At 37.6% G+C, this 14,366-nt stretch overlaps 1 protein-coding gene across 2 annotated transcripts; it reads right to left on the bottom strand.

Moving 5' to 3' along the window:
• On the bottom strand, positions 10,457 to 13,985 carry LOC107646062 (stachyose synthase-like). 2 transcript variants are annotated; one of them, XM_021103905.1, is made up of 5 exons: positions 12,784 to 13,985; positions 12,381 to 12,708; positions 12,103 to 12,280; positions 11,635 to 12,002; positions 10,457 to 11,188 (listed from the first exon to the last, which is right to left on the bottom strand). In XM_021103905.1, the coding sequence occupies exons 1-5, from the start codon at positions 13,857 to 13,859 to the stop codon at positions 10,619 to 10,621; spliced, it is 2,520 nt and encodes an 839-aa protein (XP_020959564.1). In that variant the 5' UTR covers positions 13,860 to 13,985; the 3' UTR covers positions 10,457 to 10,618. The 2 variants fall into 2 exon arrangements, with proteins under 2 accessions (XP_020959564.1, XP_016205741.1); XM_016350255.2 differs by having other exon boundaries at positions 12,381 to 13,985.

Genomic DNA, 14,366 nt, shown 5'->3' with positions numbered 1-14,366 from the left:
TTTGATCAATATACATAAATATATAAAAATATATTATAACTGAATTAATGATTAAATTTTAGTGTACATATAATATTTTTTATTATTTCAAAAACAAGCTAATGTTTTTAAATTATAATAACTGATTTTTAAATAAATTGAAATTCTATTATTGTGAATAATAAAAAAATCTATTATTATGTATCATTCAAATACTGATATTTGACCAATTTTGTTTTGGAAAAACACAGTAGGAGAAAAACTATTGTATTACTACAAATTAAAAAAGGTGGAATCTTACGACTTCACGGAAAGTTGATAATTGAGAGCCGTTAGATAATTTGATTGATTTGACTAAATTTTCATCTAACGACTCTTGTGAAGTCGACAGTACTTGAATTTTAACTGTTAAAAAAAGAAAAGAAAAGAATTGTGTGCGTGTGTGTGTTTTATTTTCATTTTCTTGTTTGTATGTGGAGGGAATATACTAGGTTTAGAATTTAGATTACGGTCGGCATGAGACAGTTGGTGGAAGTTGGGAAGTTGAAACCAAAGTAAGATACCGACCAGATAGATAAGATCACTTTTTCTGATTTTGATTTTAGATTTTTCAGTTACACTCCATTTTGGGATGTGACAGCTACGCCGACCATCAAAAACCGTTTTATCCATAAAACTAACACTGTCCACGTACGTTACTACACACACTTCACAGGTGTTAGTTGTTAAACGAGAAATTTCCCCAGTCCTCAACTGAAAGAAACTACTATACCTAAATAGACCGTACAACTTTATAGGAAGATAATAATAATAATAATAGAGGAGTAGTAGGGTAACAACTTTTGTGATTTGTACCTTTCAAATAGCTATCAATGATGATTTTAATGGTGTGAGATTTCATCCAATGACTCACTTTTCTTTGCATAATTACATGCTGGTCAGAATTTGAAAAAGTTACTGATCTCCTAGACTTTTCCATAATAATATCCTAGCCCTGCTTGCACTGGCACGCGCAGTTGAAGATTATGAGCCATGCGGAATATTCCTATTCAACCGCTTTTAACTGTCACTAATATTAAATACGACCACTTTCTAGCTTCTTTAATCACATCACTTTTTAACTAACGTCTTCATGGATTAGGTACAAACAAATTAACGACTTCATGTCATGCTAATTTGATTTTTTGAATTAACTTGGATACTTATTTTGCATTTGTTTAGGAACATAAAGCAAAACTTTTAATTTATTTTAAGAGATAAAAATTTTCCAATTCATTATATATATGTCACAGCATGCAGGAATCTTTTTCATTCATCGTTATAATAAATATAGGATACGGGTATATCATATGGTATCATATCTGAAATTGAATCAAGTCATCATAATAATTAAATGTAAATCAAAGAGAACAAAGATAATTCTCCTAATCTCGTGAAGGATAATGTTCCCAAACAAATTAAATATTGCACTTATCGTACGTCAGGTGAAATTGATTCATTTGACTAGATATATCAAGAAAGAAAGGAAGAAGAAATTAATTTTTAATCAAGTGATGGATTCCAGAAACTTGTTCTCGGAAGTTGGAAGGGTCGTTGCAACAACTAACAGAAGAAGACAAAAGAGACACCCCCAAAGTAGTAAGAAACACAAGCACATCATTCACTGCCACTTGTCATATGCTCTCGTGTACCGCATGTTCCGCTAAGCTGTTGGATCATACACCTGCCACACAACTTTTCTCTCCTTTTTCTTTTATGAAAAATTCTATGATCATTAAGGAGTTTGTATCTAGCTAATTTATTATCTAAAAGATGAGAAGTGAAAGAGTAGATAGAAGTGAAAGAGTAGATAATAGTAGGGATGTCAAGGCGGTAGGGGGATGCCTTCCTGCTCCCCGTTTTTACTCCCATAATTAATTTTCGTTTTTGTCCCGTTTTTTGCTATGGAAAAATAATTGTCCTTATCCTCATTTTTCACATTTTTTGTGAGACCCCATTTTCCATTTTCATGTTTAACATTTATATGGAAATTATAATAAAAAATATAAAAAACAAAAAATAAACTACAAACTATTATTACAAACACACAAATATATCTTATCCAAAATTATAAGTCTAAAAATATAACATAGCAAATCATAGTCCATAAAATAAAATCTTGAACAATAGGGTTAGAATTTTTCAATGAGTGAAATTATTAAAAGAACCCTTATATTAGAAATAAAATAAGAGTTATTAAGTAAGTTCAAAAATTCGTAGAATTATCGGAGATAGGGCGGGGATCCCCGCTCGATCTCCGCGCCTATCTCGAGAGAATTTTGCTCCCCATTTTCATTCCCATAGAAAAAATTCTCCACCATTGAAGCCCCATTCAGGGCGGTCCCGTGGGGATCCCCACCTCCTGAAAATTTTTGACACCCCTAGATAATAGACATGATAGAAGAGATCTTCTTTCATTCACTTCTTTTGCACAATGTTCAACCGTAACTACTAAGTTGATTTTTAAGAGGTTAAAAAATTTTCTACCTGTGTAGCAATTTACGAGCCAAATAAGAATGAATACTTGTAAAGACTCTGAGACTTAAGGTTTGGTTTAGTAAAGTATTTATTTTTTAAAAATAGTTTATAAAAATTAGATTTTTAAAAATTATAAAAATACAAGTTCATAGTCTTATTGATATACTAAATGCAAAATTAGAAGGTTGTGCTTTTAAAAAATATAAGCACAAAAATTTTAAAAAATAATAACATACCTAAGCTTGTGCTTCAAAATTTTTTATCAAACTAACCCTAAGTTAGTGTCGTCCAACAGGTATAAAAATTAAAGAAATAATAACATACCTGAAACTACAGTTACACTTTGTATTTATAGTATATCTGTCTAAATACAAAGAAATTTGTATCAAATTCATGCCAAAATTTAGCAGATTTAATATTTAAAATTGTCCCTGAAAGATACCTCGTTTTCCATATGAGTCCCCGAATGATAAACTTAATCAAAATCGTTCCCGAAAGATGTCGAAGATAACCACGTTAGTCTTTCCGTTAATTCGTCCGCTGAGCTGGCTAACGTCGGGTGACGTGTACCGTTAAGTGCCTGGGTGCGTGTACGATGGGGTTGGTGACAAGGTAAGTTCGTTTAAAGAAATCAAATCAGTCCCTCAAGTTGATGAACCCTAATCCCAAATGCGATGATAAATAAGTCGCATTCTGGAATTGTTGGGTCGCTGGAAGGATGGAGACAGGAAATGGATGTCGTAGTAATGGGGTATCACTTCGGTCACACGAGAGTAACGGTTCCAGTGCTTCGATGCGATTGAGGAGGAAGACTCTAATGTAACACCCTACCACATTAAGCTTTACGCTTAAGTCGTAAAACGAAGGTGATGTGGTATTACGACCTCTAAAATAAAATGAGTACATATAATAGCAGAGGAATTATAATATGCTAGGAGCCTTGAAGAATAGGGGAAATAAAAATCGTGAGATAAAAGCGCAACGCTCAAGGAACGAGTTAACTTGCGTGCTAAGAAAACCGTAACTGTCAAACATAAGATAACAGAAGTAGGAAAAGAGTGCCAAAGATACAAAATAACAAGCTCCTAACTCAGCCTGCGAAGTCAAGACTGGCCGGAGAATATTTACACATATATACATACATATCAAAAAAACCCAAAAGTACATATACACAATCCTGCCTCTTCATAAACCTCTAAGAGGATCAAAAAGAACAAGTTATGCAGAGAGAAAGCTAAGTACATATATATTTATCACTGTACAATAAAACTACCCAGTAACCACTCCGCTTCAAGAGTCCAGACGCCTAACGAGGTGTCTCTCGACCTGCATCTGAAAAACAACAACATAGTATGGAATGAGAACTGGAGGTTCTCAGTATGGTAAAGGTGCCACACACATAATATATAAGGTCCTGGGAATGCCAGAGGCAATCCTAGGACGCCGACACTTAGATTATAGAGCTTAAAGTATTAAACAGGAGCCATAAGAGGTGGTTTTCTAAGAATATTTAAACCTTAGGGTCAACAGAGTATCGAGTTTTCAACCTGGTACACGTGGTGGCAAGCCACGGCACTTAATCCAGGGAACCTCGTATCTCAGATCATTAAATTATTCAAGCCACATAAATAATTCAATTATAATTCATCAACATCCACATCATTTTCAATCGCATCTCATTCATCATCATACATCAATCATATTCAATCTTTATCTTTCATTATTACACCTCCCATTCCGTCCATCAATAGTTCCAATTCAAAACGTAATTCATTCTTTTCTAAATGAATCAAACTTAAAACATGCTCATTTTCTTAATAACTCAAAATCAAACCATATAACCTTTGAATCTAAATCTTTTTAAATAATCATATAAACGAACGTTTCTCTCAAGCTAATTGGATCCTAAAACATCAAAAATCAAAGAAATTCAATACCCCTTCTCAAAACTTGAAAATTGGGGGAAAAGAGTGGCTGAGAATATTTAAGGGCTTACCTATGAAATTGTTCCGATAGAAATGTAGAGCTCGACGCGATGAACGCGTGGCCGTAAACGGTGCGGCGATCGGAGCTCGGACGGAGAAGTTACGAAGATCGGAAATTAATGTAAGGGTTTCAGGAGCTTTTCTCATTTCTCCTCTCCCTGGAAGCTGAAAGCTTCATTTACGCTGAATGAAAGAAAAGAGAAGGCTTCGGTCTTCTTAAGTGATGGGCTGGTTGGGCCCACGGGCCCGGTTTGGGCCCGGTTCGGCCCGTTCGGTTCAATCTTGGACCGATTTTCTCGAAATTAGTGTCAAAATTCTCGTTTCGATGAGCTCTACCCTAATTTAATATAATATTTACATTTCTAATCCTCCTTATTAAAAATTAATTTATTGACTAATTATCTACTAATTTCTGTGTTATTGGGTGTGACTCATTGTATTCTTGTCTGATTTTTAAATTTGCAGAAGGGCAGTCACTGTAATTACTTTAAGTGGTGGTTGATGCTGATGAGTGTGAAGCAGTGATTGAAGCAGGTGCGAAGGAAGATTCCAAAACTGAACTGCAGGTTGAAAGTGAGTATGATGAATGGAGGGTGAAGAAGGCATGGAGAATGGGTAGCTTGGAAGCTGAAGTTAGATATTTGAAACTGCTAGTAATTTTCATGTTTGTGATAGTTATGATTAATGTGAGCATTTGCTGTTTGATATGTAGTTGTAAGTAGACAAAATCATGTTGAAATGTAATGGTGTATTGATTTCGTTTGATTGAATGAGAATAGACTTTTGATTAGTGCTGTTTAAGGTTAACTCCCAAGTCTCAATTACTGGCATTGTGGAATATTGCAAATAAATCAATATCACTGTTGCTATAAGATTAAGCCATTAACAGGATAAGTAATCAAACTAAGTAGTCATAGCATTGTGATAAGTACCACAGTTCATAAGGTAATAGTCATATCACATTCAAGGCTAATAGTCATATCACATTCATAAGGTAATAGTCATATGACATTCAAGGCTAATAGTCACATTGTCTGCAAGATAAGTACCAGAATTCATAAGGTATCCAATCCTAAAAATGAAGACTACACCAAAAGAGAAGGGCTATCACAAGTATTAGATTACAATAACCACAAAATGTTACTTCATTTGCCTTATACAAAAAAAACTAAAGCAGCCCAAGAACATTGCTTTGTCATCAATGTGGTTTATCATTCCTCCTAGGGTACTTGAAGCCTGGATTAGGCACGAAAGTCATAAAGTTGGTCAGCTTCTTAGCAGTCGCAGAACTTGTCCCTTTGATGGTCTCAGCCGAGATTGCCACTGGTGCAGATGCAGTAGGTGTAGGGGAGGATCTAGCTCTTGCTTTCGCTTTAATCACCTGTAATTTAGATGGCCTGGCTGCAACTTCGTCCTATATAAGCCAATACCAAAAACAGTTGTTAGTTTATAAAACATAGGTGTAGCTTTTAGACTGCAACAGTGATTATACCTGGGGTGTGGATTGGGTTGGTGGAATGCTCTCAGATTGGCTGATGTCAATCTCTGTAGGGGGTTGGATCGGTGCTGGAAGTGAAGGCAGAGGTGTTATTGCTTCTGGAGCAGTATCATGTTCTAGAGGGACATCATTCACCTCAGGGTCAGCTCCATCTGCAGCAAGAGCAGTAGCTGCCAGTTGCAGCTGCATCTGCCTAGCATTTTCCTCAGCATCAAAAGCTTTCTTCTTTGCACAGCTTCTTTTGTTGTGGCCAACCTCACCACAGAACATGCATATGATTGGGTTGTACTTTCTTTTCATCTTTGTCTTTGACCCAGTTGGCTGTTCATCCTTCTCTCTTCTTCTTTTTTTTGTTGGTCTTCCAGGTTTCTGTTTAAATGGGGGTGGGACAGGTGCAGGATGTGGTATTTTTTCTCATAGATCATGTCCTTTTACTGGATTGACATTGAAATAGTAAGTCCTCCTATAGGCATCCATCGTCAACCAGTCATGGCAGTACTCCTCAGCCCTTTTTTCATTCTTATCCTGTATGGCAGATATTGCATGCATACACGGCATTTGCTGAACAGGAGGCAGAATTCCTTGGTAGTTCTGTAACTTCTTCCTGTTGTTAATCATGCTCTTCATTATGATCCTTCTAACTTCCTCAGCTAAGGTTAGGATAGGCCTGCTCCTTTCGTGCTTGATTTTGGCATTGAATGACTCACAGGCGTTGTTGCATATGTTATCCACCTTAGGAATCTCACTAAAATGCGCCTTAGTCCATGCATCTTTCGACCACTTGTCTAGATACTCCCAAGCTTTCTCATTTATCAACTTGACTCTGTTCATGTTTCTATTAAACTCATTAGTCGTCCTCGACCTTGCACATTCCCACACCAGATCTTTTAACTCAGTGCTTGACCATTGTTTTGAGAAATTGCGCCACAGATGCCACACGCAGAAGCGATGATGGATCCTTGGGAACACCTCCTGAACGGCAGGTATTAATCCCTGTATTGTTAATAAAACACAAAAAGATAAGCAGTCAATTTCGCCTTATAAGATACTCATTAAATTAAAATAGTCCCTCAAATTCTATTCATTAAATCAAATCGATACTCAGCATGACATACAGCATGTAAATATCATCCTCACCTTCTGCATGTCCGAGATGAAGCACCATTTGTTCTCCTTGTAGTCTCCAAGATTCTTGTGTAGTAGCTCCAGGAACCACTGCCAGTTATCCTTATTTTCCACACTTACAATAGCATAAGCAATCACAAATATATGATTGTTAGCATCCTGACCACATGCTGTAAGGATTTGCCCCCATGTAATGTCTTCAGAAAGGCCCCATCCAGTCCTATCAAAGGTCTACAACCTGCCATAAACCTCCTCTTACAAGCATCGAGGCAGACATAAAATCGTTCAAACAGGAGAGCACTCTGGGGCATGGGGATGACACCAACTTGAATTGTGGATCCGGAGTTGCTAGTCAGTAGTTCATTAGTATAGTCCCACACTAACCCGTACTGAGCTATTTTATCTCCCTCAACGACCTTCCTAGCAGCTTTCAAGGCTCTAGTGATACATGTGCTGTTCAAATACACGTTACACTTCCTAACAAACCAGTCATAAACCTCTCGGTGCTTCATGGTGGGATGTTTCCTAAGCTTAGGGACTAATTTACTAAGTGTCCATGTTTGGGTGGCAGCTCTATTCTTCCTCCTCCTAGGACATGTGTGGTTATCAACCAGAGTTTTAATTTGCCAAGACCCGTCTGGTTTGTTACATGCACAGTATACAACCCATAGACAATCATCACTCTTACAAACAGCTCTAACTCTAACTTTATCATTCTTTACGAATGAGATATTTCTACCCCACTGAATTGTATAATCTCTAGTGGCTTGCATAAATTCAGACTTTGACTTAAATACCATACTAACCTCAAATTTCAGTTGCCCAAACTTAGTTTTCTCATTAAATTGAGGGTATACTATTGGTGATTCCTCATCAGACTCCAACTGTTTACCAGAATCTTCTGAATGCCATGAATCAGCATCTGAGTCTCCTTCAAGGTCATATCATCCTCATCTAAATCTGCCAAAAAAATTTTCAGCACTTAAGGTAACCAGACCATAAATGGCAAATAAATTAAGTAACCACTAACCCTAAGGAAGTAAACATACCAGAATCAGAACTCTGTTCGTCCTCAGAACCCTCATAGCTAGAGTCATCAGTTTCTATTTCTTTGTCCGCTAATCTTGTCTTAGGAGGCCTATGCTTCTCTCTTACTTCAGATTTGGAGTCCTTTCTTCCACCACTGTTCCTGTTGTCAGTCTCATCATCACTCTCACTGCTATACAGGTCGTCTCCTACAACTTTAGGAGACCTATACAATTCATCTTCAGTACTCTCATATGAGTCATGAGAGTTACTGTCTTCTTCCTGGATGGGAACTTCTTTCACATGCCTCCCAAATCTGGTCTGTCTGCAGCCACTACCACCATCTTTGTTCTTATTACTATTTCCTTGTGAGTCATTGGCTCTTTCAGATGGTGTATTGGGTTGAGGTGGAACTGCACTGCTCTGACGGGTGACCTTCTTGGGCTGAGAGTGGGGATTCATGGGCTGCGAAGGAACCTTCATGGGCTGAGTGGTGGCCTGGCTGGGCTTGTGGGCCTTCATACTGGGCTGAGAATTGGGCCTCTTTGCTGGTATTTTGGGCTGAAAGTTGGACTTCATAGTTGGCTTGTTAGGCTGATAGCTGGGCTGTGGAAATGACTTAGTGGGCACATGGTTTTGTTTCTTAGACTCACGGTGACTAGTGGTGGCCATCTTGCCAGGTTCAGAATGGGTAGTCTTTGCTTGGGAAGACTTCTGTTGCTTGCTACTTTCTGCTTCCACATTGCCAACACCCTCAACCATGTTGTCTACTATACATGGCTGTGAAATACGGTGTTCAAGGTAAATATTGATCACATGTTGGTTTCTCCTACAATCCTTACACATTGCAACCAAATCTGCATCTGTAACTAAGCTTCTCAAACCAGAAGACAGGGGCACTCCAGGAGCTTTCCACCAACAGTTTCCATCTTCAATGTATCCCAACTCCTTATAGTAGCCCCTTACGAAGAACACATCAAGTGTGTCTCCATCAACACCCATCAAGACTTCGGTGTTGTCGGGTTCATATATCATATCCCCCTCAACAGAGTTTTTAAACATTCCACCATGGTGAAAGACAAAAGTCATGGGAGGACCCTCCATCTATAATAACAGAGACAATAATACCATTATCAAACAAAATAAAACATACCAAAACAGGTTCAACCTAAACCCGACCCCGCCCTGCCCCGCCCAAGAACCCGCCCCGTTAAAACCCGCCCCGAGCGGGTAGGAGCGGGATGGGTACCCGCGGGTTCGGGTAGTGTTGCCACCCCTAAGTAACAGCAAACCATTTCAACTCACTCATATCATACAACAACAGTCATGCAAACTGTTACTCACCCCAAACCCTACCCACAATCAGATGAACCCATCACTCACGCCACTACGAAGACATCATGCCACATAATAACTCAATAAACAATAAAAACGATTCATTCTTACTTATAAAAGTCGAGATGGCTTCCTCCACTATCAATGTTGCTCCAGGAGACGATCACCGCTGTATTCAGTACCAATACCTCTTCCAAGCTACCGGTCTTCCTACGTTGACGAAGGTTGATGGCCTGCTTCAAGTGTTGGGTCGAAGGCTTAGGGCATAGCTTGACGCAGACGACAAGTTTTGGAGCGAAACAGAGTGAGATGCTTGTTGGCAGAGGGGGTGATGGGTTGCAACATTTTGAATCTCTCCTGGACACCAAACGACGTCGTCTCAGTTCATGGAGGCCATTGATTCAAAACGGCGTCGTTTTGTTACTGTGTCACACGGGCACTTAACGGTACACGTCACCCGACGTTAGCCAGCTCAGCGGACGAATTGACGAAAGGACTAACGTGGTTATCTTCGACATCTTTTGGGGACGATTTGATTAAGTTTATCATTCGGGGACTCATATGGAGAACGAGGTATCTTTCAGAGACGATTTTGAATATTAACTCAAATTTAGCAGGATATAATCTGGATTGAGTGTTTCATGACCCAATAAATATGTTTGGACTAAGAGGGTGTCTCCAATAAATGTGTTTGGACTAAGAGGGTGTCTTGGGCCCAATAGGAATACCGGATCGGAACACATACAAATGTAATTCTATTGCCTAACAATTATAGTTAAGCATAATCAAGAGGCGCCTGACCAAAAAAAAAAAAAAAAAAAAAAGAAAAGCATAATCAAGAGGCAAGTACAAAAAATGAGAAAAGCATAATCAAGAGGATTTGATTATATTATCATTAACATAGGCTTTGCCATTACTTAGCTTGTTTCACTATACAATTCATACTTGCATTGTTAAAAATAGAGATGTTGTTACACTTCAAAAAGAAATAGAGCAATAATTAATACATTAAATCAAATATCAATCACTAAATAATACAAAACAGACTCCTATATATTTACAATAATTATATTATATTATCAAGTAAAGTTGTACCTATATATATCTTCAAGCCAAACAGAAATCAAATACAATCACCCAAAAAAGAAAAAATCTAAAAGATAATTGCTAAATCAGAAACACCACCATCCTCTTGAATCCAAGGAAGGTTGACTGTTAACTTGCCATCTGGCAGCCACTCAAAAGGCACATCAACTCCATTCAATTGAAACTTTTTTGGAGATTCATTTGAGTAAGCAAGGAAGTTTCCACCACCTTTAACCTTAACCTTAGCACCAATCTCAACATATTCCAATTCTTGAATTGTACCAACATTATTGAACATGTTTGTTATCCCAATTGGTGCAAACTTGATATTATTCCTGCCACTTAGCTTTGTCACTGCCACAAAGCTGAAGAGTTCAAAGGTGGAAGGTTGTAATGTAAATCTAATTGGTTCAGATTTAGGAGTCATCAAATGCAGCTTCTTAGCTTGGTTATGATACACTGCATATTCTTCTGCATTACCCATATGAACTGTTTCATCCTTTTGGTCCCATTCAACTTCACTCACATGAACTGAACCTTCTACTGCTTTGTAGCACTCAGGAAAACCCCTGAACGTGTGTTCTTTAGGATCCCAACCAGCTCCTTGACAGTTGAAAGCACCAATAACTCCTCCAAACTGTTATTACATACAAGATTTTAACATTGAATTAGATATCATATGGTGATCAATTGAAAAATTGCACAAAAATGTATAATGTAGTAGTACAAAAGATTATGCCACTAAGAAAACTATCCAAAACTTTTTGTTATTCCATAATGTTAGAAGTTAGAAATATAATTATTCATGCATCTCCTATCAATTTAAGTTTTCAGAAGAAGTGGTATTATGACATATATCAGAATTTCTATTATTTGAAAGTATAGAATTCAATTCTTGTTGACTCCAAAAAGAAAGAATTTCCATATAGGGCCAATAAAAAGAGAAAGAAATCCTATGAAAAAAACACGCAAATCCAAAAAGAGGCTTTATTTCATTCGTCTCCTCCTGTCAACTTAAGTTTCAGGGAGATAGTATCATAAGACAATATGACTTAACATAGTATGATGAAGTGAGATAGATACCTTATTTAAGTTCCAAATTTTGAGGAGAGTTTTGTGGTCAAATAGAGGGTTCTTGAAGAGACAATCTCTTGTTGGAAGTGGGAAATGTATGCATCTAGGGACAGTGCCATCAGGGAACACAAGGCTCTTGATGAGATCAAAGTCATGGAAGCCAACACTGTCACTCACATAAACTTGAGAGCCACAAATGGCTCTTGAACCTGCATGAAACTTGGCACAAACATGATCTGATTGGAACATGTCCCAATCTGGCTGAATGATTTGCCCCATCCACAAGCTGTTGTATGAGCAATGAATCATGTGTACCCCTTGTAGCCAAAACACTCCCATGGGGTCACCATATGGATCTTGGAACCAAAAATCATCCCCTAAAAACAACACAAGTTTTGCAACTTTTGATTAGAATATTATTGCTCTTGATGGATCTGTGAATATAGTGAAAAAGCAATGGTTTTGTTTACTGCTTACCAACTCTTGCCATGGAAAGTTGCTTTGTTCCAAGAAAGAAAAAGTCATTGCACTGCTGCATGCTAGCTATTATTCCACTTCCATTGAAATTCTTGACTATGGAGTTTGTCAATCCATCATAATAAGCCTTTGCAAGCTCAACTCTGCCTCCATATTCATCAGACACATACTCAAGGCACTGTGATCAGAGAAAAAAGAAAAAACAGTTTAGAATAATCAAAGCTAATGGGTAGTTGAATGAAATGAGAAATTAAAACATAAGAAAGAGAAGAACTCACATGAATGACATCAATTTTAACTCCTGTAACACCAGATTTGGCAAGATAAGAGTGCATAGATTCATAAAAGTCATTGGCTTGATCAGGATGAACAAGACCAATGGAACCTTCAACAAGTTTCACCACAGCAAGATCAGGCATAGTTCCATCAAGTCCTGGTGATAGTTTGCAATGGATTATCTTGGATTTCAGGTGTGTAGCTCCTGGCCTCACACCACCCCATGCACCACAAAGTGCATGCCATACATATATATCATCCAACCCTTTAAACTTTGTCCTCAAATCCCTTGTGAAAGCCTTCAATCCACACTCCTCTGCCTTTTCTCCACATTCACTTTTATTCTTCTTCATGTTTTGATCTCCTCCACCTAAGAGATCATCAATTTCTTTCTCTACCAACTTGATCCTTGCTTCAATCTCTGCCAAATCAGAGCTTCCGGATTTAACTGCTTTGTCTCGATTCTTCACCAAACGTTCAAGTTCAATCCCCTTTGAGATCAATGCCTTGGGCTTGTTTGGATCAAAAGGAGGAGCATTAGGACCTAAGATGAGTCCTCTTTTGTAACTCTTGAACTTGTCACATTCTTCAAACCTGTGAAGCCTTGCTGTCATTTGTTGTCCACCCAAGATAAGATTCTTGGCATCTTCATATGGGTCATCAGCATCATCATAATTGATGCTTTGCCATCCATCATCAATGATCACAAACCTTGGAGACACACCACCAATCTCAGCAAAATCCTTCAAGCCATGAAAAACTCCAACAGGCTCCACGGATAAGTAGAATGCATCCCAAGTGCACCAACCAAACTTGTCAACAATGCTGGGGAGATTCTTCTCTTCCAAGAGCTTAAAAGTGTTGAGATGAACTCTCAGAGCACTATAAGCCTCTCTGAACAAGTTGTATGGATTCTCAGACAAATGAACATAAGCAATTGAATTAAAACTCGAAGCTTTCACTTGTGTGGAGCCACTCTCTGCACAAATCATGATGTGGGAATCAGAGCCAGGGTGGAGTGCAGACCTGAAACTTCCTTCAATGATAGGAATGATGATCACATAGGAATTGAGCTCAGGAACATGAAGAAGAACCCATTGAGTTTCCATCTGAAGATCAGAGCCAGAAGTTCCAACCCATTGGGTTGACCACCATGTCTTGAACCTGAATATGCTTAGAAAGTTTCTGTCAGTGAAACTTCCCAAGGAGTTCATCAACCTATCAGAGGGTTCAGACTGTGAGAATCCGAGGAATCCACCTTTGTGAGAAGCAGCAAGAACACGGTTAAGTAGTGAAGGTGGTGCATCAACATCAGATGAATGGGGTTTGGAAGAGAACGGAGTAAAAGAGACATTGTGAGGGACTTGAGAGAGTAATGGGACACCTTTCACTGAGAGCTTGGAATCTGACAAGTGAAAAACGTTTTCTAAGGAAGTGGGTTTGGTGAGTGAAGTAATAACAGGTTCATTTGGAGGTGCCATGGTGGAAGATGAAGAAGATAGATAGGTGAACAACAGAGAAGAATTGAAATGAATGAAAGCAGGTAAATATGCAGCAGAAAAAGAGCAAGAGAAATTTAACAGGTGCGAAGAACAATGGAGACAAGTGTTACAATGGCAACTGACAAGGCAGCGTAACGTGTATATATATAGAACAACATCATGCTTAGTCTCACCTGTTAAGGTTTTTTCTTTATTCTTTCCTTTTTTTTTTTCAGAAATAAATAATAATAGAATTACAATTTGCAAGACAAATAAAGAGTAAACACTTTAATTGGATTTAGAAAATTTTAAATTGAACACATTATTTTTTAAGAAACTGTTATATGTATTTATACTTTATACGGAATGATATACAAAAATATGAAAAATATTTTTTTTTTAATTTCTTAAATAAAAATGTGTATAATAATTTTTGTTATAAAAATTTTATAAAATAAATAAATTTAAAATTTAACTGGTTTTAATATTGAAAATAATAAAATTGAT

Source organism: Arachis ipaensis, chromosome B06 (assembly GCF_000816755.2).
Source record: "Arachis ipaensis cultivar K30076 chromosome B06, Araip1.1, whole genome shotgun sequence".
NCBI classification, from domain to species: domain Eukaryota; kingdom Viridiplantae; phylum Streptophyta; class Magnoliopsida; order Fabales; family Fabaceae; genus Arachis; species Arachis ipaensis.
This window is presented reverse-complemented; position numbering and strand designations above follow the sequence as displayed.